The sequence below is a fragment of the Mesoplodon bidens genome, assembly GCF_964165515.1.
Source record: "Mesoplodon bidens genome assembly, chromosome: 7".
Taxonomy (NCBI): domain Eukaryota; kingdom Metazoa; phylum Chordata; class Mammalia; order Artiodactyla; family Ziphiidae; genus Mesoplodon; species Mesoplodon bidens.
This window is the reverse complement of record NC_138164.1, coordinates 62,554,373-62,577,149: the sequence shown is the minus strand read 5'-3', so window position 1 is coordinate 62,577,149 and position 22,777 is coordinate 62,554,373. Positions and strand designations below refer to the sequence as shown.

At 41.4% G+C, this 22,777-nt stretch overlaps 1 protein-coding gene across 2 annotated transcripts in view; it reads right to left on the bottom strand.

The window, feature by feature from the left end:
- Window positions 1–4,029: 4,029 nt before the first annotated feature.
- Window positions 4,030–22,777, bottom strand: part of UVRAG (UV radiation resistance associated) — a 308,009-nt gene continuing 289,261 nt past the window's right edge. For both annotated transcript variants that reach the window (XM_081240490.1, XM_081240491.1), the window contains one exon: window positions 4,030–5,933. In XM_081240490.1, coding sequence (XP_081096616.1) covers window positions 5,231–5,933 — 703 coding nt within the window. In that variant the 3' untranslated portion in view covers window positions 4,030–5,230. The remainder of the gene's footprint in view (window positions 5,934–22,777) is intronic.

Genomic DNA, 22,777 nt, shown 5'->3' with positions numbered 1-22,777 from the left:
ATTAAGAGCTCTGGGCATTAGTTCAGCGTTCAGCAAGGCAGCCAGAAGCTGTGTGAGAGAATATGTATGGATAAGGTGGCCTAAATAAACTTATCTGCCAGGTGTTAAAAAAAAAAAAACATAAAAATTAAGCTAATTAGGCTTATGGACCACATCTCAACACTGTCCATGCCACCCACCAAAACACCTCGAAACACTTTACATTTGTTTAAAGCTGTTTTTCAAAAGAGCAGTTTCAGCCCTGACACATTCTCAATGTGTACCGAATGGAGACCTCCGTTTCAAAGCCTGATGTATACAATGCAAGAAATCCTTGTTGAATGACTAACTCCTCCCAATGTGCATGGTGCTTTGTAAAGATCATTAAGTGTTTCATAAAAATATTTATCACTTCTTACACTCTATCTGACCCCAGGGCGGGGTTGGGGGTGGGGTGGGGAGAGATGTGGGTATCACCCCTACTTTTTTAATTTTTTTAAATTTGTTGGAGTATAGTTGATTTACAATGTTGTGTTTGTTGTTTCTGCTGTAAAGTGAATCAGTTATACAAATACATACATACATTTACTCTTTTTTAGATTCTTTTCCCATATAGGTCACTAAAGAGTACTGAGTAGAGAGTTCCCTATGCTATACAGTAGGTCCTTGTTAGTTATCTATTTTATATATAGTAGTGTGTATACGTCAATCCCCATCTCCCAATTTATCCCTCCCCACTTTTCCCTCCATAACCATAAGTTTGTTTTCTGCATCTGTGACTCTGTTTTGTAAATAGCATCATTTGTATCATTTTTTAGATTCCACCTGTAAGCAATATCATATTTGTCTTTGTCTGACTTACTTCACTTAGTACGATAATCTCTAGTTCCATCTATGTTGCCGCATATGGCATTATTTCATTCTTTTTTTATGGCTGAGTAATATTCCATTGTATATAAGTACCACATCTTCTTTATCCATTCATCTGTCAATGGACATTTAGGTTGCTTCCATGTCTTGGCTATTGTAAATAGTGCTGCTATGAATATCGGGGTGCATGGATCTTTTCGAATTATGGTTTTCTCCAGATATATGCCCAGGAGTGGGATTGCTGGATCATATGGTAGTTCTATTTTTAGTTTTTTAAGGAGCCTCTATAGTGTTCTCCATAATGGTTGTACCAATTTACATTCCCACCAACAGTGTAGGAGGATTCCCTTTTCTCCACACTTTCCAGCATTTATTGTTTGTAGACTTTTTGATGGCCATTCTGATCGGTGTGAGGTATCATCCCTACGTGACAGATTAGGAGCCAGATTCGGAGGGGTTAAGTGGCCATGCCCAAGTGCTAGAACAAGAAATGGTGATAACGAGTCTCAGGCATCCTTTCTGTCACTAGGCAGCAGCCTGCCACAGGACAAAAGGGAACCAACATTGATGGTGTAGGCCCCATACAAACGTAATGGCAAGGGCAGAGTTCTCTCCAATTCTTTACAGATTAAGAAATGAGGGGTCCTTAAGGGTTTAATGACTTGAGCAGGGTCATAACTTCAAAGTGGCTGAATTGGGGCATTCGGAATCTAGCTTCTAAAGAATAGATGCTGGCTGCCCTTTGCATCACACAGTAAAAACCCAGTTCATTATTCAGTATTTACCCTGAAACCATTAAGGACACAAGGATGAACCTCTTTTTCAGAGAGACTTTTTTTTCTAAACAAAATAGTACAGAAGAAGATAAAGAAGAGTATCACCAGAGTCCAGCCTCAACTTGGCTGCTAGTCATAATTCACATCTAACCAAGTTACTCTTCTGCTTTAAAGTCTGGAAAGGGTACCGATCGGTCACCCACTGCATGCATCCAAATCTCTTCCCCTGGCATTTTAAGTCCTTCCCCATGGGCCTGTAATTCAATTTCTCCTCTCACCTTTCTTCACATTCATTCAGGGCCCAAGAACAGCAAACTCCTTGCAATTTTGCAAACACGCATGCGGCCCTGCCTTGCCTCTGGGCTTTGCCCATGCTGTTCCCTCCATCTGTAATGTGAAATCTTATACATGTTTCATCTGTATTACCTCCACGACCTTTTCCTGATCCTTCAAGCAGAATAGCTTTCTCTGAATTCTGTAGCATGGCTATACATTTCTCCATCATAGAATTTATCACACTGAATTATACTTAATTGTTAATATACTTATGCCACCCTTCCCCCCACAACTGGAGAATGTGGCAGAGGTCAAGGTTATTAATCTTTGTATAACCTTGTTTAGTCCAGTCCCTTGCAAAGAGGGAGAGAGCTAGCTCAGTAAATGCGGAATGGCTGGCTGACTGTTTAAGAATGAGGTTTTCATAGTTAACTCAGCTTTAGTATGAAATTCAAAACAGTGAAGAAGACAGGACTCAAACATAGCAGGGAAGTAACATACACTTTTACTCTCAAAATAAATACTAATCAATTTTATTTTATAAATACAGATGCTGAGTTTTCTTCCAATTACCAACAGATCAGTTTCACATGCCATTTATTATTGGTGGTGGTTTAAAAAATTATTTAAATAACTGGTTAGGTCAGGATAAATGGGCACTATTAGAACTGCTAAAAAAATATAGCTGGATACAATCTTCCAAAACTAATATTCTTGGGGGGGAAAAATCTCTGGAATTTTTGAAGTGGGTAAGGGGAAGTGGAGAGAGAAAACACAAGCAAATATTCATCTGATAACATTTGCCGGCTGTAAAAGTGTCTCAGCTACATGAAAACTGAAAGGGCTCTTAGCAGTTCAGGAATGGATAGTACTGAGTTTTCATTTCAACTTATATTCTCAAAGCAAAAATTACAAAGATTAGTAGGAGATAATACCTCATCCCATATTTGGCCTTGGCCACTTTAAACAGAGGCAAAATGAATTCTGCAGCTTTGGGAAATGTCAGAGTTATTCCTGGAGAATGTAATGCTGTAGGATCTACCCAAGTTTGGCAGAAACTGCAGATATCAAACAAACTCAGTGAAAACCCAAAACCTAAACTAAATAAACTGAAACCTAAGTGGTGTTTTGAGGCACAACATCACTGGACACACTGTGGATCAGGCAAATGTGTAGGTAACTATCGATCAGTTCTGGCCTACCAGATCACATTCAATGGTGGGGTTCCATGCTGTGTGGGTCAAAAGCTGTGAACCCCAGAATCAGGGAGTCCACAAATGGGAGACTGACAGATGGAACCCAGAGCTGCAGGCTCTATCTGGCTGTGTGGAATCTGAGATGAACACTGTAACTATGGGTGCTCCTGTACGTAGTCCCTCTGCTTGGTGATGCCAGAAGCCGGGCTGGAGGACCTGCATTAAATGCATCTTGTCTTTGAGTTTCACACGAAGTTTAAAGGTCTCTCCCATATCTGAAGAATCACACGTCACATGCGATTCACCTTCCATTGTTCAATACTAATATAGTCCTTCAAAACCTTTTTTTTGGGCTTGGCGGGGGGTAGATGTTACTTCACTGGAGGACCCCACAGCCCAGTCTGATGTACATCCAAGATCATGTCTAGCTCCACCCTTACTGACTCCAAAATGAATGACAGTACTCTGCAAAGAAGCTGTGACTCTACAGATGGCTTCTGCTCCAGGTTTGGAGTAGTTCCACCTGTTTAGAGGAATAAGCTGGATTTCTTCAGATCAAGTTAGAGCTTTTAATTGCTTGCAGGTTGGGTCTGTCTGTCATACAATGATATTGTGAGTTCTTTACATGAAAAATAACTATTCCATTTAACAGTGTAGCTATATTTATAATTGAGCCCAGGAATGCTTGGACAAAATATGAAAATGATTATGAAACCTATGAGTTAAGTTGTTATGGAGGACAAATGAGCTACTGCAGAGTACGCCTGTGACGGTGTGTTGCTATACACAATATGTAAACTCAAATGAAGTCAATGGCATTAGCTTAGGTACAGCCACAGGTTCTGTTCAGGCTAGTGCTGTCACGATGTAACATATGGAGATGTAGGTTCAAGAGGAATTTCAAAGCTGGGGAAAAAAAAAATCAGGTTGAGTGAAGTAAACTCAATTTTTATTCTGGTATACAATACATGGATATAAGCATAAAATTTCCTTAAAGAGCTTGCAACCCTGAGGCGATGTCCTTGGGTATATAAAGTATATAGCAATAGCAAATGATATCTGAGCTCCAGGAATGAAAATATACTTCAAAAACATAATTTAATATTTATGCAATTGCACACATACCGATAGTATTCTATGCCTCATCTAGTCTCTTAATCTAACTACCTCAACTGCCTTGCAGTTTGCACACTGGACAGCCTGACTCTACACATATTTCATCATATACAATGCCTTCCTTTCCAACTGAAATTTAATAAATTAACATGGGGTTTACATATAGGGATTTCTATATGGTGAGTGTGTTGCCAGAAAGCACACCCAGCTTTTGACAACAGCCTCTGCCCACATAACTTTGGCCCCCAGAGGGAACTGGATGCCATCTGACTGTAGTAACCTCAGGGGTCCTTGAGGATCCCCTGGGATCCACCAGAGGTGAGGTCTTTCCTATAATCTGAGGGCCGCATCAAGGGTATGGCTGACTGGAAGAGGTGGAAGGTAATGGCAACTTCATTAAAGAACCAGCAAATGTGATGTCCCCAGTCGTCAGGATGCACAAGGTATCTACTGTGCAGATGGGGCGACAGCTAGGTTGACTGTGGAGTCTGGGAGCAGGGGCAGGGGCAGGTGCAGGTGCACCTGGGTATAAGGAGACCGTTGTGCTTCTTACTCATCAACTTAATGGATGGCCAAAGATCCTTCAGTGGATGTCGGAGACCTTTTACTGAATATTCAATTTTCCCAAAGTTTCATAAACTATGGTGAGGGCAAATGCTTTTAAGAAACTAAAGACAAATCCATTATATTATTTATATATTATCATCTTCCCTCTGAGGATAACACAGAAGTGTAAATAAAAAAGCAGTCAAATGCCTATGAGGTGACTAGAGCTAGACTTCTGCCTTAAAATAATTGTCAGGCCTGAAAAGCAAATCTTGCAAGCAAAATCTAACTTTGGCCCACTGATACACAATGATCCTGAGTCCCTCCTTGATTCACAAAGTCTATTTTTCTGAGGAATATCCTCCATTAATATTCATTTTGTGTCATAATTATTACAAAGGGTAACCAGTGCAGCTTTATCCTCATTTCAAGCAGTGACTCTATCCTGGTCCTACCGTCTGTCCGCTTGCTTCACTTATCAGAACTCCTGCGTGGCCGGCGGAAGCTGGATACATTTTCGTTCAGTGCATAGATCCTTCGGGAGAACTCTTCAAATTCGCCCAGAACTTGTTCGTCACACTCCACTGCCACAGCATTGTCCACGGGGATGCAGTTAAATGCTTCCAGCTGATCGCCTGAGGTGAAGCCTGTGGCTTCCATCCCGATGATCTCTTCTGCTTGCTCCACGGTACAGCAGAGCTCGGCTTCGGAGACCGGGTGGAACCCCCCTGGAAGCTGGGCGCTGGAGGAGCCAGCCTGCTCGCTGGGCAGGAGGGTGCCGTTGACTGTGGCTGGAGGCTCCAGGAGGGCTTGTCCCTGTTCCTGGCTCGTGTTCACACTCACATGGCCTCCGTGGAAGCTGTCACTCAGATCTACTCCTTTTTTCTTGTTTTCTTTGGAGAAGTCCAAGGAGGTGTCCAAGGAGGAAGACAGAGATGTTGTCTTTCTCTCAGATTCTCCCGTGGAGGGGACGGTGGTCACAGGCTGAGCTAATGCTGAGCTGTAACTGGGGGGAGGGGTTTTGTACTGGAGTCTCTCATTCTCTGAGCTGGCCCGTTTCCGGTGTCCTTTGTCTGGTGAAGGCATCCCCCCAGAGAAGCCTACATCTACACCCCCAAATATGGAGCTTTGTCTCTTTGGAACAGGGATTGCACTGGAGGTGTGATGTCTGTCGCTAGAAGACAAACAAAAATGAGAAGTTACTTTCAACTTCAGAACTCAGCTTAAACCTTCTGGATCCACAGATAGGAAATAACATACTTAGGTTTGAGAGAATACAAATTGATAATACTCAACCTTAGTACGAATTTTAGTGTCCAAATACAAAATGCAACATAAAGTATTCTGAGGTCAGCATTGGGAGCTTCCTTCAAGAAGGATACAAGATATACTGAAATATATGCAGAGGGTAGGGCGGGGGGTAGAGACAATGTCATATGGGGAGGAGTCGAGGCAACTGCAGGGATTTGATCTGTAAAGAAAAATATATGAGGATGTGATCAACTTCCTATGTCTGCAGGGCTACCAATTTCTTATTCTTGTTTTTAATATTCAAGTCTTGTTTTACCTTCATAAAGCAGGTATCCTCATTTGACAGAGAACTTCAATGACTTGCCCATGATAACCTCAGTGAGGCAGGGGTGAGGCTGGACTAAAACCCCATGACTCATAACTCAATGATCAATAGCTTTTCCAATACCCAAATGCTAACTGCCTTGCATTACATAAGTGGCAGAGAGAGGACCAAGGAGATGTGTGTGTGTGTATGTGTGTGTGTGTGTGTGTGTTTAACGAAAAATTAACTTGGGAAATGACCTCTCCTTTATAACGCTAGTCACACACACTTTACAATACTTGGTCTTCAGTACCTTCCTTCAAACTTGAGTTACTTCTCAGGAAGATACTTTTGGGCCAGCAATAATAATCACTGTTTGGCTACCCAAAGCATTATAGTTTCTGAAGTTATTTCATATACATCATTTCACGTGGTCCTCACAAAAACCCCATCAAGAAAGCAGGGTATACATTATTATTCTTAAGTCTGAAATAATAAATAATAATTAGTTAATGGAAATAGAGTATCCAGACTCTGGAAATGATAGTCACTTTATAAACTATGCTAGTGAAGCCACCCCTGGAGTACTAATCACAGTTCTAGACATCATACTTGGCTGACGCTAGTCAGCTTCACTACAACTATATGAACAAACTGGGTCCAGAGACAGAGGGAGGTGCAAACACAAGATCCATCTGACTTGTGTTCTTCAGATGAGGAAACACAAACAGAGAAGTGGCTTGCAAAAAAGGCAAGTACCAGGCGGGAGCAGAGGTTAGACTTAAAACTATACCTATCCAACAAATAGCTGCTACATGTGCCAGGCCTTGAGGAGGGGAAACAGATGTAAGACATGCTGGCCGTCCCCCTGAGGAGCTTCCAATCTTGCAGTAGAAAGACATCCACAATTATTGAATTAATACATTTTCAAATTACAGTCACGGTAAGTGCATGAGAAAGAAGAAAGGATCTCGGGTTCCTTCTACCTGTGTCCACAGCCCCAAACCCTTAAGCCAGCTCCTGCCCCCTCTCCTCTCAGATCTCTCCTGATGCTCGACTATCCCTGTGGGCTAAGCAAAGGTTCGTCAAGCTTCTTGAGGAAAGGCAACCAAAAGGCTTCTTCTAATCCATGTGCCCATCGGGCTCCCTTGATTGGCTATGAGTGTTGGTGCCAAGAGCGATTTCCTCATTAGGGGCGCTCACTGGGGCACACACAGAACCAGGCAAGTAGACTAGTAAATTACTGTTTTTAGTTCTCAAGAAAAACTAAACAGAGCAAAACTTGTTGGCCTTAATCTAGGTTTTCAGCTAATATGTTGTCAAAGCTCACAGTAATGGGGTAAGCTGCACATTTTGGCCAACCTTCTTGTTTTCACTGCTACTTGCTGACAAGTGTCCCTCTCTACATGATTCTGCAGGGCCCCTAGGTAATCAAACCAAAACAGCATCAGTACCACCCACAGACAGTCTATTCTGGGCAGACAGGCCATGCTTTGAGCTGCCACCACAGCCCATGAGGGGTGGGAAGCACCAGGTAAACCCGCCCGGAACACTGAAGGTGATATTGCTGGCACGTGACCACAGGCCAGGTGCTTAACCACTTATGGCTATGAAGGGTGAATGACTTGACACCCTCCCTGCTGCCACCCACCTTCCCACCCCAGGGGACCCTGCTCTGCTTCCCTCTGCTGGGCTCCAGGTGGGCGGATAAAAGGGCATGAGAAACAGGTCAGGGCACAACAAGCAGTGCTTACAACACAAGAAAGGGGTTTTTGTAGTCCTCTTTGATTTTGAGACTCCCTGAAAGCTCTCCTCAACTTTGCACAACAGAAAAGTAATAAAGTATGACATCCCTCCCCTGCAGCTATGATAGGCAGGGAACTACCATTTTCTTGAGCATCAATAATGTTGAACTCTCACAGCTGCCCTGTGAAAAAGGTAGGCAGGTAGGAGGGTTATGTGATTTGTTCAAGGTTGCAGAACTCACATCTGACTCCAGAGCCCACATAGCCATTTGCATCCCATGTGGGAAAATCATGTTCAAATTCAACTAACATTTGCTAAGTGCCAATGATATGACGGACATCAAGCTAAATGCCATTATACAGGCCTTCTCATTGAACCCGCCCAACCTATAGCTAAGCTCTGGGTCTGGTGTGTTACCCCTATTTTTTTTTTTAATTTAATTTTTAAATTTTTATATTGGAGTATAGTTGATTTACAATGTTGTGTTAGTTTCAGGTGTACAGCAAAGCGATTCAGTTGTACATACACATATATCCATTCTTTTTCAGATTCTTTTCCTATATAGGTCATTACAGAGTATTAATTAGAGCTCCCTGTGCATCAACAGTAGGTCCTTGATGATGTTACTCCTATTTCGATGCGTGGATTCAAAGGCTTTTGTGAGATGGAGACTTTGGCATTTGCTGACACCCTGATCCTGGGATCTTACCCAGTTTTCCTGGATTTTTATGAGAACCCGGGTAATGACAGTATCAAATACAATTTAGAAAACCTAAGTAACAGTAAAACAATCCCTCTTAAGAACGGTAAGAAGATGAGGTATTACGGAGACAAATAAGGAAGTCTACATATCTAACGTTTACCCTACAATCACACACTGTCTTTTTTTCCCATTTGCAGCTATGTGCCATGAAACCTTTCAAAAATTTTTGTTAGTCTTTCTTATAATCTTAAAAAGAGTAAGTTGAACAAGAAAGGTATTTTCCCTTTTTTATTTAAATATTTTTTTTTTTTTTTTTTTTTTTTTTTTTGCGGTAGGCGGGCCTCTCACTGTTGTGGCCTCTCCCGTTGCAGAGCACAGGCTCCGGATGCGCAGGCTCAGCAGCCATGGCTCACGGGCCTAGCCGCTCTGCGGCATGTGGGATCTTCCCAGACCGGGGCACGAACCCGTGTCCCCTGCATCGGCAGGCGGACTCTCAACCACTGCGCCACCAGGGAAGCCCTAAATATTTTTTTAAAACTTTTTATTTTATATTGAAGTATAGTTGGTTAACAATGTTGTGATAGATTCAGGTGTACAGCAAAGTGATTCAGTTATACATATACATGTATCTATTCATTTTCCAATTAAAAACTGTATTTTCTTGGGGCATCCCTGGTGGCGCAGTGGTTGAGAGTCCGCCTGCCGATGCGGGGGACACGGGTTCGTGCCCCGGTCCGGGAGGATCCCACATGCTGCGGAGTGGCTGGGCCCGTGAGCCATGGCCGCTGAGCCTGTGCTCTGCAACGGGAGAGGCCACAACAGTGAGAGGCCCGCGCACCGCAAAAAAAAAAAAAAAAAGTGTTTTCTTGATAACTTTGGGCCATCAGTATTAACATGTCTTACTAACTATGACATAGTAGAGAGACTATGGGCCTTTCAGGGGCGTGTTTCTGAATCTGGGATCTGAGTCCGAGTTCTCACGTCTGCACTCAGGCTTTTCTGTGTCCTCTCTCACTGTCAGGCTGTCACGTGTGGCCGAGTCAGTGCTCTTGCCTGCGAGCGCTTCTCCTTTTTTGACATTTGCTTCTAATTTGCTGTGTTCTTGTAAAGTAGATGTCTTGAGAATTGTGTGCAAAGCAAGAGTAAACAGGATTTGAGTGATGGACCAGCAGATATCCTGGGCATAATATGCTCTATTATGTGAGTTTTGTAACATTAGTTTTGGCTGCTCAGAATTAATTTTTTATTACTTCCAGAATCTTAGCAATGTTCCAAATTTTTAAGATAGCTGAGGTCTAAACAGCTCAAGTGTTGAATGACTGCATTAAAATATATACAAACACACATGCATTTTTAATTATTATAATAATTTATACTCCCTGGAAAACTAAAAAATATAAACCATATTAAAAAATAAAAATCACTCAAAAGCCTATTACCCATCAAATAACCACTATTTGGATATTTTCCTTTCAGACTTTGATTTTATATATGTGTGTTTAATTTAAAAAAGACACAAAACCAAACAAACAAAAAACAAAATGAAAGCTGTGTTTGCAGTATATATATACAATTCTGTATCCTGTTGTTGGAAGTTATTCAAACCTCTTGGTAAACAATTCTAAATGGCTACTCCATTGAATGGAATATCATAATTTACTTAATCATTTTCTTATTTTTGTGGATTTAGGATATTTCTAAAGTTTTACTATTAAAAAACAAACTGTTGTATCTCTATAAAAACACAATGCATAGATTTTTGTTTGTTTTGTTTTGTTTGTTTGTTTTTTTTGCAGTACACGGGCCTCTCACTGTTGTGGCCTCTCCCGTTGTGGAGCACAGGCTCCGGACATGCAGGCTCAGCGGCCATGGCTCACGCGCCCAGCTGCTCCGCGGCATGTGGGATCTTCCCGGACCGGGGCACGAACCCGTGTCTCCTGCATCGGCAGGCGGACTCTCAACAACCACTGCGCCACCAGGGAAGCCCGAGGCATAGATTTTTAATAAAATAATTCTGACTTTCATATTTAATAGAAGGTTTCTAGAAGGAATCTTCATTACACGTTTTGGTATTAGTTAAATTCTTACAGGAAAAATAGGAACATTATACCTCTACTATTGCCTAAAAAGAGAAAGGTAGCGGGCTTCCCTGGTGGCGCAGTGGTTGAGAGTCCACCTGCTGATGCAGGGAACATGGGTTCGTGCCCCGGTCCGGGAAGATCCCACATGCCGCGGAGCGGCTGGGCCCGTGCGCCATGGCCGCTGAGCCTGCGCGTCCGGAGCCTGTGCTCCGCAACGGGAGAGGCCACAACAGTGAGAGGCCCGCGTACCGCAAAAAAAAAAAAAAAAAAAAAGAGAAAGGTAGCAATTAAAAAGGCAAATGATAGATTAAAAAAGAATGCCCAGAATGTTTCAAGATTCTTTTTGTCTGATTACAGTCTGGCTTTAAAATTATTTTATCTAGATGGAAGAAGAGGTTGAAACGCCTAGATTTACTAATTATTAAGACCAATTTTTAAAGGCAATTGACAATTTACTTATCAAATGAAATTAGTACAGTATTTAAATAGTGATGAATAACTTACGGGGAATTTCTACTCTTAGAGACAACCAGAGTAAACCTGAGTGTTCTGGGGAGGAGTGGATGCAGCAGGAGATGTAGTAGCATTTCTTTATCCTCCACTTCAGCCAAGGGTCCCTATGTTCTAAGGCACTAGATTTGGGGGCACAGAGCCTGAGGTTTAGCAACTGGACTGAGTCCCCCAGTTCATTGCACACATTCTTCTCATCAGCTGTTTGCCTTGAATGGATGCCTCTCCTAGCTTGGCTTAGGTCCAAACTGGAAACATGATATCTGGGGTTTAATGCTGCAATTAAAATGAATTTATTAAAAAACAACCCAAAGATATTGTAATTACAAATTTCCTAGGCCACGGTTTAGTGAAACAGGGCATAGGTTGTTGAATAACTGAATCACATCGGGGACTGTTAAATTACTTAATAATAAGCCTTTTTGCTACAAGTAAAAAAGGATATCCTAGGATCCCAAACAATAGCATGGTGAGGGAGAAGGCAAGTGGCTTGGAGTTTAGAGGTCAAGGAGGACAGTCTGGTTTAAATTTGGCTTCTTTGGATCAAGTCTTCCTTAATCTCTCTAAATTAAGGTCATTAATTTCTTTTTCATTCTGTCCTTATTTACTGCAGTCAGTTACCTTTTGTTATCTCTTCAGCTATATCTAGAGATATCTGGAGATAGTGGTGGTGATGAGAAAGGATGCTCAAACTTCTGGATCGGCAACTGTGATCCTGTTTATTTGGAGTTATAACTTAAGGTCGAACTCACCACTTACTAGTTATATGACTGTAGGCAGTCACTTATCTTTTCTGTGCTCTAGTTTTCTTCTTTGTAAAATAGATTATTGGACTGTGGTTAGGATTAAATAAAATAACACACTTCACATCCTTGGCAGAATGCCTGGCATATATACCGATGGCAGTAGTAGCTGTAATTGTGGTTACTGTCATTATTATTTGCTTCCATGGGCTCTGGATTCCAAAAGTATTAGCCTCATGTTACAGAAGAGGTAACTGAGGCTCAAAGACATTAACGTCTTAGACGGAAACACAGGGTAACAGGTAGCAGAGGAACGACTGGAATCTAGATCTCATTCCTTCTACTGTTTCCTCCTATACAGAATAATGTTTATAGCAGGAACAAACTCAGAAGTCCTCCCACCCACCCCCATCTCCACTCCTGCCCATCAGGGAGCTGCCTGCAAGAAGATAAGGAGTCAAGGTAAGTGTAAAAGAGTTTGGGGGAGAAAGTACTAAATCAAAAGGTTTATTCTGCCCGATGTGAAACTTCGTTCCAGCTTTTTCCTTTTTCCTGAGGACATGGGGTGGGAAAGGCTTTGAATCAAGTGGAAATGCTCAACGGCCTCTATTTACACGATCTACCAAATGCTGAGGGACTAGAAGAGCTTCCCAGAATCCTTTGAGGTACATTCCAATTGTCCCCAAACCTCTGATGTGTCATTTTCCTGTATGAATTTAGCTTCAGGGAGAGGGAATTTTTATAAGAGGGAGAATTTCTCTGCTTCCCCAGCCTAAAAGAGGAGGCCCCCATTCAGCACTTCTATAACCATTATACGAACACCTCAGCATGAAGCCAGCCCAACCCGGGAGACGGCAGAACCAGTCCATTCCACTCCACTACCCTCGCCCCACCTCTTTCTCCCCATCTTCCTTTTCTGTTGGTTTTATTTCCCGAGGCTATAGCCTCTTTTTACAGAAAAGGGACTGGGAGAGAGGAAACAAAGTAAGAAAGCACTGGTCCAAAATGTGTTCCCATTTCCACATCTCCCATATATAATATTCCAGACCTTCACATATAGCTCCGCCATTGTAAAATATGGGAGACTGGTGGAGCACTTCACTACCCCGAACCTATGTTTCCTCTCCTGTGAAATGGGTACAATGAGTAGGTACTCCATAAATTATTAATAATAAAACAATAGCAACTAACATTTATGAAGTACTAGGGAATAAGTAATCTGTTAACAGCTTTATACATGGTCTCATTTCATCCTCACATCTCTATGAAGTCTACATCCTCATTTTACAGATGAAGAAACTGAGGCACAGAGGTTAGGTAACCTGCCTAAGATCACAAAGCAACTAACTGTGCTTTAACAGAGGGAGTCTGACTAAAAAATGTTAATTTCCTTCTCTCTCCCAATCCATAGGACTGGCCACCAAAACACGCTCTACTTCTACTTAAGGGAGGAGTGAGAATCAGAATAATACTTTTTAGGTCAAGTGGCTTGATACCTTTTCCTTCTCTTCTCTTCTTGCCTACATTAAGTTTGTGTGGCATTTTTACCTCCTAAGACTTGTTATGCTGTTATAAGAATGCTAATGCATTCTAAGTATCAATTATGAACAGAAATACATTCTGCCATGGAATGATATGAATGTGAAGACTTAGGGAAAAATGAAATAAAGAAAAAATGTAAAGATTTCCCACCTCAAGAGAGTTCTTCAAGCTGGAGTGAAGTTTTAGCTCTTTGAAAACTTTTTTTTTCCTCTGTTCTCTTTCAGATTCACTTGTGCTTGTTTTATCTGTCTATAACCAGGTCTCACACTGTAAAGTATTAGGAAGGAGTACAATTCACAGTCTCAAATATGTGTCTTTCCCTCCTACAAAATGTTTCCTCTGAGGAACATTACTAGATCACAGCTGGTCAAAATGCTAAATCTTGATTGTCTGGATCCTGGCCAAAATCTACAGCCACAACTCAGTGGAAGAAGAATACTTAAAAAGAAGGAAAAAAACCCAACAACCCACACTTTTAAATAACATTTGATCTTCTTCTTTCTCCCCCTTGTAGCAAACTATGACCTCATGGCAGTGAGACATCTACATGGAGGTGTTTAAGTTGGTTTACAGCCATTAGAAATGTTTGAAGCTCTAGGTACTACTCTGCGCCAATAGCATGTCAACTCTGCTAAAAAGCAATAATAGTTTCTCACCTTCTTAAAGATTACTGCTTAAAGAATGCAGAGCAACGACAGGGCTGCACAGAGTGCCAAAAGCAGGTTGCCAAGGCGAAGCTGAGGTAGAATTACGTCTTTTGGCAGCTGAGAAATTATGATATAAAGTTAGTTAAAAAAAAAAGACAACCCATAAATGAGGCTACTAACCTCTTTGAAAATCCAGCAAAGGTTGGGATTTACCTTTCTCCTTTCTCTATCTCAGATCAAGTAGAAGCACAGAGCCTCCTTTTGGAAAAGCCAAATTGAACAGATAGATCTTATCTCCCAGGAGGTAGCTGGGGGTTAATAGTTTTAAGCATGCAGAATCTTGGCCAAAGGCAAGCAATCTAAAGGCCTCTCACCATTACAGATAAGTGAAAGTGCTTAATCTGTGCCCTGGATGTTAACAAAAACAAGAAACAAAATAAAAATAGAAACAATCTTGGCCCAAAGCACAGGCTAAAATCTGTGCCAATGGTCACTTTTCCCCTGGGCTCCGCTTAGAAGTTTTCCTGCCAAAGCCTGACTAAATAAAAACAGAGAGTTTAAAAAGGAATAACTGAACAAGGGAGTCTTTAGATTTTATTTGAATTGAGTTCTGATGGAGAGACGAATTTGTGAAAGAGAAAGTTCCACAGGCAAAGGATAAAACAAGCAAGCTGAAGAAATCCATTTCCCCAGACTCTGTTATGTGAGGGCCTCCGTGGTCCTGGGCAACAGGGCCCACCCTGGAAAAGAAAGGTCCCAGCACATGCTATGAACAGAGGCTGAAGGGGTACTCACAGCATGGAGCCCACCTGGAAGCCAGCTTGGTTCCCTCAAGGCTGAGTTCTCTGGGATCAGGGAATAGAGAGTGATCCTCCAGGGAGACAGAAGGTCTCAGGAGCTGGCAGGTCAACCACTTCACCCATCAGCTTTCACTTTAAGAAATCACCAGAAAATTTAACGTACTGAAATCACAGCCAGGCAAGGCAAAAAACATTATGAGGACTGTAACATGGTCTGTAGAAACAGAAAGAGATGCCAGGAAGGATGCCTGATGACCCCTCGGAGTGTCTAGATAGCACTTGAAACATGGGAGTGATAAAGTGTTTATGCTAAAACTAGAAAAAAAAAATCTACCTTTGCCAGGGAAAACAGAGGAATAGCTGTCACAGCCCAGCCCCAGAAAGAACTTGATAGGGAAATTTAAACCTTGGTCAGAATTTAAAAAGTAGACTTGCAGAGAGAGCTAAAGGAAGCTTTAGACTCCAGAGGCCAATGACAGAATCTATGAAGTTAAGTTTTTGAAAGACACTGCTAAAGCTGAACCATCACATTTCTAATAAGCTCTGACATGAACCGAACCATGGGGCCTTAGTTGTTTATTTTAAAAGAAGAAAGGATAGCTCTGCCACCATTTTCAGAGATGCTGGAGGCCTGTGGAAGAAATGCTTAAATGACAGCCATCATTTAATCACTGCTTAGAAACTGTGGGACTTCAGGGACAATGTCTCGGGAACCTTATTTTTTTGTAGCCCTCTGTACTACTGCAAGAGGTGCAGTATAAACTGTATGTATATTAACAGAACATATTAACAAATTATTTACTCCCTCATTCGAATATATAGTGAGTGTCTATGCACAAGGCACTGTGCACTAGACTCTGGGGATACAATAGTGATTGGAAAAAGCCATGGTTCCTGCTTCTGTGGCGCTTATAAGTGGGAGAGGATAGACATTTGTCACCAAATTATAGATATAAATGCAAAATGACAACCTCTGACACATGCTATGCAACTAACCCAGCAAAGGCCAAGATTCGAAGGGCTAGTAGACTTCTTCACCAGGTAAAGAGTGGGTGGGTGGGTGAGAGCATCCAGGCAAAAGGAATAGCATATGTCAAGACCCTATGTCAAGAGAGAGAACGTTTGAGGACCCAAAAGGTCATCAAGTGAAGAGTAGCATGGCAGAAGATAAAGCTGAAGAGGAAAACGAGGTCTAGACTGTGCAGAAGCCCAGAGGCCATGTTTAGAATTTTTCTCTTTATTTAAGTCATTGAAGTGTTTTAGGCTAGGGGTGTGTGTCTGTGTGTGTGTGTGTCTAGGGGGTAAGGAGAGAAAGAAAGAGACTGATTGATTGATTGACTGATTTGTATTTTGACAGGTACACTCTCACTGAAGCTGGAGAACAGAGTGGAGGGGGTCTGGAGCAGATGCTGGGGGACCACAGGCTGTGCAGTAGTACAGGTGAGATATGATGGAGGCTTGGGCCAGAGTGGAAATGTATAGATACAGACAAATAGACATATTAGGGGAAATCAGCAGAGGTTGTGAAGGTTGGATATGGGGGTAAGAGGGAAAGGGAGGAACCAGCTGGCTTCCTGGCCAGCGTAAAAGAATGGATGGAGATTCCATTTGCTGAAAACAGAGCACTGGAAGACCATGAGGCTTGTGATGGTTGGGGTGGAAGACAGGAAGAAAAAAACAAGGGCACACAGAATGTGCTGTGAAAAGGTCCAGGAGGCAATCTGAATAGAGGTCTGATATCAGAAAAGAGATCTGGGCTGAAGATTTACACTGTGCTTCCTTTCAATGTGGGTGATAATTAAAATGATAGTTGTAGATAAGATCACTGGGCAAGGGTGGTGAAGAATAAAATCAGAGAAAAGAGGGCTGAGGACTGAGCTTGAGGAGCTCCAGTCTTTTATGATGAGGTAGAAGAAGAGGAGCCTGCAAATGAGGTAAGGAGCAGTCAGAGGAATGAAGAAAAATAGGGGAGGGTTATAATAATAGGATTCCTTTTCTGGAACCACAAGATGCTAAATGATCCCTGTATAAAATATTATTTATTTATTTATTATTTATTTATTTATTTATTAATTATTTTTGCGGTACACGGGCCTCTCACTGCTGTGGCCTCTCCCGTTGCGGAGCACAGGCTCCAGACACACAGGCCCAGCGGCCATGGCTCACGGGCCCAGCCACTCCGCGGCATGTGGGATCTTCCCGGACCGGGGCACGAACCCGTGTCCCCTAGCATCGGCAGGCAGACTCTCAACCACTGCGCCAGCAGGGAAGCCCCCAAAATATTTTATTTTTAACATAGTTATAAGAGAGGCTGTACAGGGTGATAGTTAAAGTAGAAGCCCTAAAGCTGTTCTGCCTGGGATCAAATCTTAGCTCCTCCACTTGATGGCTGTGTTACATGAAAGTTATTTAAACCTCTCTGCGCTTCAGTTTCCTCATTTGTAAGATGAGAGGGGATAATGGGCCCTAATTCACTTGACTGTTGTGAGGATTAAATGACTCAACTAAATAATACATTCAAAATGCTTTGGAAGAGTGCCTAGTTTGCAGTAATGGTCATTTGACATTAGCTATAATGACATACTTATTATTATCTATATACAGCTGTCCACTACCAGAAGGATTACTGAACAAGCATCATATCAACTTTAACAACTCCAAAGCTGAAACAGAGCTTAAACTCAAAGATGATACTGAAGTGGCCAGTGTTAATTTCTAATTCTGCAAAGCCCCGACAGTTTTATTTTTTTTGGCTGTGTTGTGTCTTTGTTGCCACGCGCAGGCTTTCTCTAGTTGCAGGAAGCTGCGGCTACTCTTCGTTGTAGTGTGCGGGATTCTCATTGTGGTGGCTTCTCTTGTTGCGGAGCATGGGCTCTAGGCACGTGGGCTTCAGAGGTTGTGGCGCGTGGGCTCAGTAGTTGTGGTGCACGGGCTTAGCTGCTCTGCAGCGGCATGTAGGATCTTCCAGCACCAGGGCTCAAACCCGTGTCCCCTGCATTGGCAGGCGGATTCTTAACCACTGTGCCACCAGGGAAGCCCGGCCCCTGACAGTTTTTGATGGGCCAAGACCATATCTCTACAGCCTTCTGGAAACTTAGTATATTGTTTTAGATCTAGAAAGATGCTTATCTGCTGATACTTAGCACATGCTGAAGAATTCCTCCTGACAAACAGGCTTCTTAGAACATGATATCTCCGTCCATTCACTTAAGCATGATCATCTTCCAAAAACCAATTCAAGTCCTACCTCCTTTGTTAAAGCCTTCTTCAACCATATGCCAATTTAAAGTGTGCTTTCTGAACTCTGAACTCCTTGATCAATACTTGTAATTATATGATCCAACTGATGCTTAATATGATCACTTGTATTTCAACAAGTATTTCAGTAGATATTACTGAAATCCACATTCACTGCCCTGGCAGTCTGCTAGGCACTGGGAATAAAGAGGCTTATAAGATAAGGTTTCTGGGCATCCCTGGTGGCGCAGTGGTTGAGAGTCCGCCTGCCGATGCAGGGGACACGGGTTCGTGCCCCGGTCCGGGAGGGTCCCACATGCCGCGGAGCGGCTGGGCCTGTGAGCCGTGGCCGCTGAGCCTGCGCGTCCGGAGCCTGTGCTCTGCAACGGGAGGGCCCACAACAGTGAGAGGCCTGCGTACCGCAAAAAAAAAAAAAAAAAAAAAAAAAAAAGATAAGGTTTCTATCATTAAAGAGTTTCCACTCTAGTAGAGAAGACAGAGTTAGCCAACAACCAGAACACCATGGTGCTCTTAACACAGTATACATTTTGTATAATGGAGGAGGGAGCCAGCAGTCACCTAGAGGACTCAGCAGAGGTGGCTCCCTTTGACTGGCACTTTGAAGGATAAGGGGGAGTCAACCAGGCTGTGTGTGTATATGTAGGGGCAGAGGGGAGTAAGAAATGAAGGGAAGGATATTTAAGTCAGAATAAAAAAAATATGTGTGCAGTCCAACTGTGGAGCCAAGTCTTGTAAACAATGTATGGGAGGGACCTGGTCTTCTGTTTCTTGAAATCCACTGCTCCACTTCCCAATCTAATGTAGTACAGAGCATACAGTAGATGCTAAGTGGATATATTTATTTTATGAATAAGTGGATTTGATTAGTTGCACCCAAAAGGAATAATTTATGGTTTTTTTCCTTTTGGCAATGTGTTGAGAAACAGTTGATATAAAAGTAAAAACGAAGTAAAAAAAGAACAATACAGGGTTACTTATAACATGAAGAACAAAACTTTCTAAAGATACAGTTATAGTAAGTCTAAATGATGAACTATTATGCAGCCACTAAAATGATGCCAAAATTTTTGTAACACCATTCGTAAAAGGCTTAAGATATGATAGACAAAAAAGCAGCATATACAACAGCAAGGACTGTGTTTCAACACTTAGCTACTAGTCACACGGTACTGAGTACCTGCAAGGTGGCTAGTTGGATTTGAGATGTGCTATAAATGTAAAATATACACTAGATTTAGACAGTTTAGTATAAAAAATGGAATGTAAAATATTTTGTTAATAGTTAAAATACTGATTACAGGTTAATATTTTATTGGAATTAAATAAAAACTATGATTAAAATTAATTTACCTATTCCTTTTTACCTTTTTTCAATGTGGCTAACAGAAAATGTAAGTTTCTATATATGTGGATCAGACTATATTTCAGGGCTGGTATAGATGACATGATCTCAACTGCATAAGAAACACATAGAAAACTGACTAACTTAACAGTGGTTTCGCTCCCTGGATTATAGGGCTATTGTTTTGCCCTCGTCTGTATATTTTTACATTTTCCAAATTTTATTCATTGATAATCAAAAGGAATGACGAGAGAGAGACAAGGCACAAATAAAAACGGAGAAAGATCTCAATTTGGTTCAAAGACTTAGTTGCTGGAGGTTGAGAAAAGCAGCCCAGGGATGCCCAAATGACTTTCTCACTGATGGAGGGTTAGCACACAAAGGATGTTGGCCAGCTGTTCTCCATCCTGACTGGGGACAGAAAAAAGCGGAAATGGGTGTTAACCGCAGAAGGGGGCCTGTAAGTTAAATATAGGGAAGAATTTCCTGAAGCGAGGGTGTTTAAACTCTGGAATGAGTTATGGAAGAAGCCTCGTCCCCCAAGGTCATTTAAAATACTATAGATACCCATATGCCTTGAGTGTTCCTGTCTGGAGGCAATGAGATGACTTGTCAAGGTTCCGTCTAAAGTAGCTGTCTTAGAGTAAATAACTCCAATAAAACTTTCTTCTTCATTTATTTTTGACCAGGCTTCACTTTTCCTATTAAGGATGCCAGCCTGCAAGGAGTACTTTGAAAGGCAAGCCCATATGGTACAGCTACCTTAAGTAGTGCTCTTGAGACTTCAAACACAATGTCATTTGATCTAAATTTAAAAACCAACGTCAGCTAGACAACAGGGTTTTTAAGTCCCTCGGGGGTCACCTGCTAGAGACTAGTTCTGAATTCAGCATGAGCAAATGATGGAGGGAAGGAGAGAAGATAGATCTGCTTTTAAAAAGCAAGGCTTTAAAAAAATGTTAATGCTGGATAAGGTCTCATTTTCACAGGTGGATGGTTTGGCTTAAGAGCTGAATTATTATACCACTACCTTCTTGTTTTATAGAAAGATTGGCTCACTTGCTCTAGATTTTCATTATTTTTAACTGAAAAAGCCCATTTTCTTAACATGTGTCAAAATTCTTGGCTACTTTCTTTCTTATTCATTCGTTCATTCAAAAAAGCTTGATTGAGCTTTATTCTTTCTATTTATAAAAAGGAATAGAGAACTAGATCAGAAATAGGTCAGCAGAAATACTACCTAGAGATTTTACCACTGAAATGGTATGACCTTACATAAAGCCACTAGTTGCTTCTCCCAAAGTCACATCATTAAACGCTGGAGGGAATCAGAAGTATTCCAGCAAGCTGCAGAACAGCCAAGGATACTTCTCCTCAGTGTTCTCACTAAGGTCACTGAAATTCATGCGGTCTCTATAAAAACGGCACACCTGGTCCTAAAACATCAAGTAAGTCAGTGCAAGGTTGAGCACCATCATTGTATCGGACTGTCCACTGAAGCCGGGGCTCAGGCTCTAAGTCCCACACAACAGCGAGACTGAACAATGCATGAGAATATTTTTGCAAGTCTTGTTCTTCAAAATATTTGTCTTATGTACTCATTCAGATTATAAACTAAACAACTGTCAACTAAGCAAAGGCAGGGCAAATCTTACACTTCTGAATTTTCTTGTGTCTCTTGAATAGTGCTATATGCAGAGGAGACCCTTAATGAATTGTTAAATGCATGAATAATACTTAATAATATTTTGTATAGTCCTTTTTAGTTTCTAAACCACTTGGACAGACATTATTTCATTTGTTCTGTACAATTATGCTTGGGAAATACGGCTGGTGCTATTAACTCCATTAAAAAAAACTGATACTCAAAAACAGTTTATGAAAATTAAATGAAAGAGCTGAAGTTGGAGCCTACGTTTTCTGATTCCCAAATTCAGTGCTCTTTCCACTGTTAATTGTGAAGCTTTACAGGCAGTAAAAATTGAACTTAGAATTAAAAATTCCATGTATAAAGCAGGAAAGATGGCTTTGAAATCCTGCTTTTATCATGTCTTATTCTGAGAAAACAAAAACAAAAACATGAAATTCAAGGAAGACAAACACTACGGGCAAACATATGTTTTAAGCCAACTCATGTGCTTCCCCTTAGCTTTCTTGTTTCTTAACCAATGGAGTTGAAACATATAAGCATTTTTGTTTCCTTTGGTCTTAAAGTTTTTAAATTCTTCACAAAGTTTTATGACTCTTATGAGTTTCCTACATCTCTGAAGTAAATGGGGTAAAATAAGCAACAAAGAATGGCTTCACCAGACCTGCCTGTCCTGATTTTGCAGTGTATTTTTCTAGTACTCTGGATTTGACTTTGATGGGCTTTCCTGGAGAAGGTAATAGGTGTTAGAAATTCAGTGGCAGAGAGACAGGAGGGCTGGGGAAGGGCAGAGAAGGAAAAGAATGACCACTAACTAATAAGAGGCAGCCTGGTATGATAAAAAGAGCATGCAACTAGGAGTCAGACAACCTGGGTTTCTGGTCCCAGTTCCATCAGTTATTATCATGTGATCTTGGCAAATCACTTCATATTCCTAAGTCTCAGTTTTCTGACCTGCAATATAGTGATCATCATCCTTGCCCTGCCTCCTTCACAGGGTTGTTAGAAGCTTAAATAAAGACATGGAAAATTCTGCAAATAAGAAACTTTTATTTTACATAACTTCTAACTAGAGGTGAGAGTTACCTAAGAAGGTGGGTACCAAAAAAAGTAGGTAGGTAAATAGATGTCTAGGGTACTTATCTCTAAGGCTTCAGAGGGGTCATATAAAGGACTTGGGGAAAAGTGGAAGGGAGACGGTGAATATTTTGTACCACTAACGTACAAGGCAGAATGAGCCATTATTAAAAATGTGACCAAGAACCATGTTCTATACCTATCTGTAAGGAGAAGACTGTAGATTTTAAGGGAAAAACAAAATACCTATAATAAAGAATGGATTTAATTTTTAAAACAGATAATAACTATGATTCACTTATCTATTACATATTTATAATACTTACAATTTACTGAGTACTACTATGTGCCAGAAGTATGCTAAGT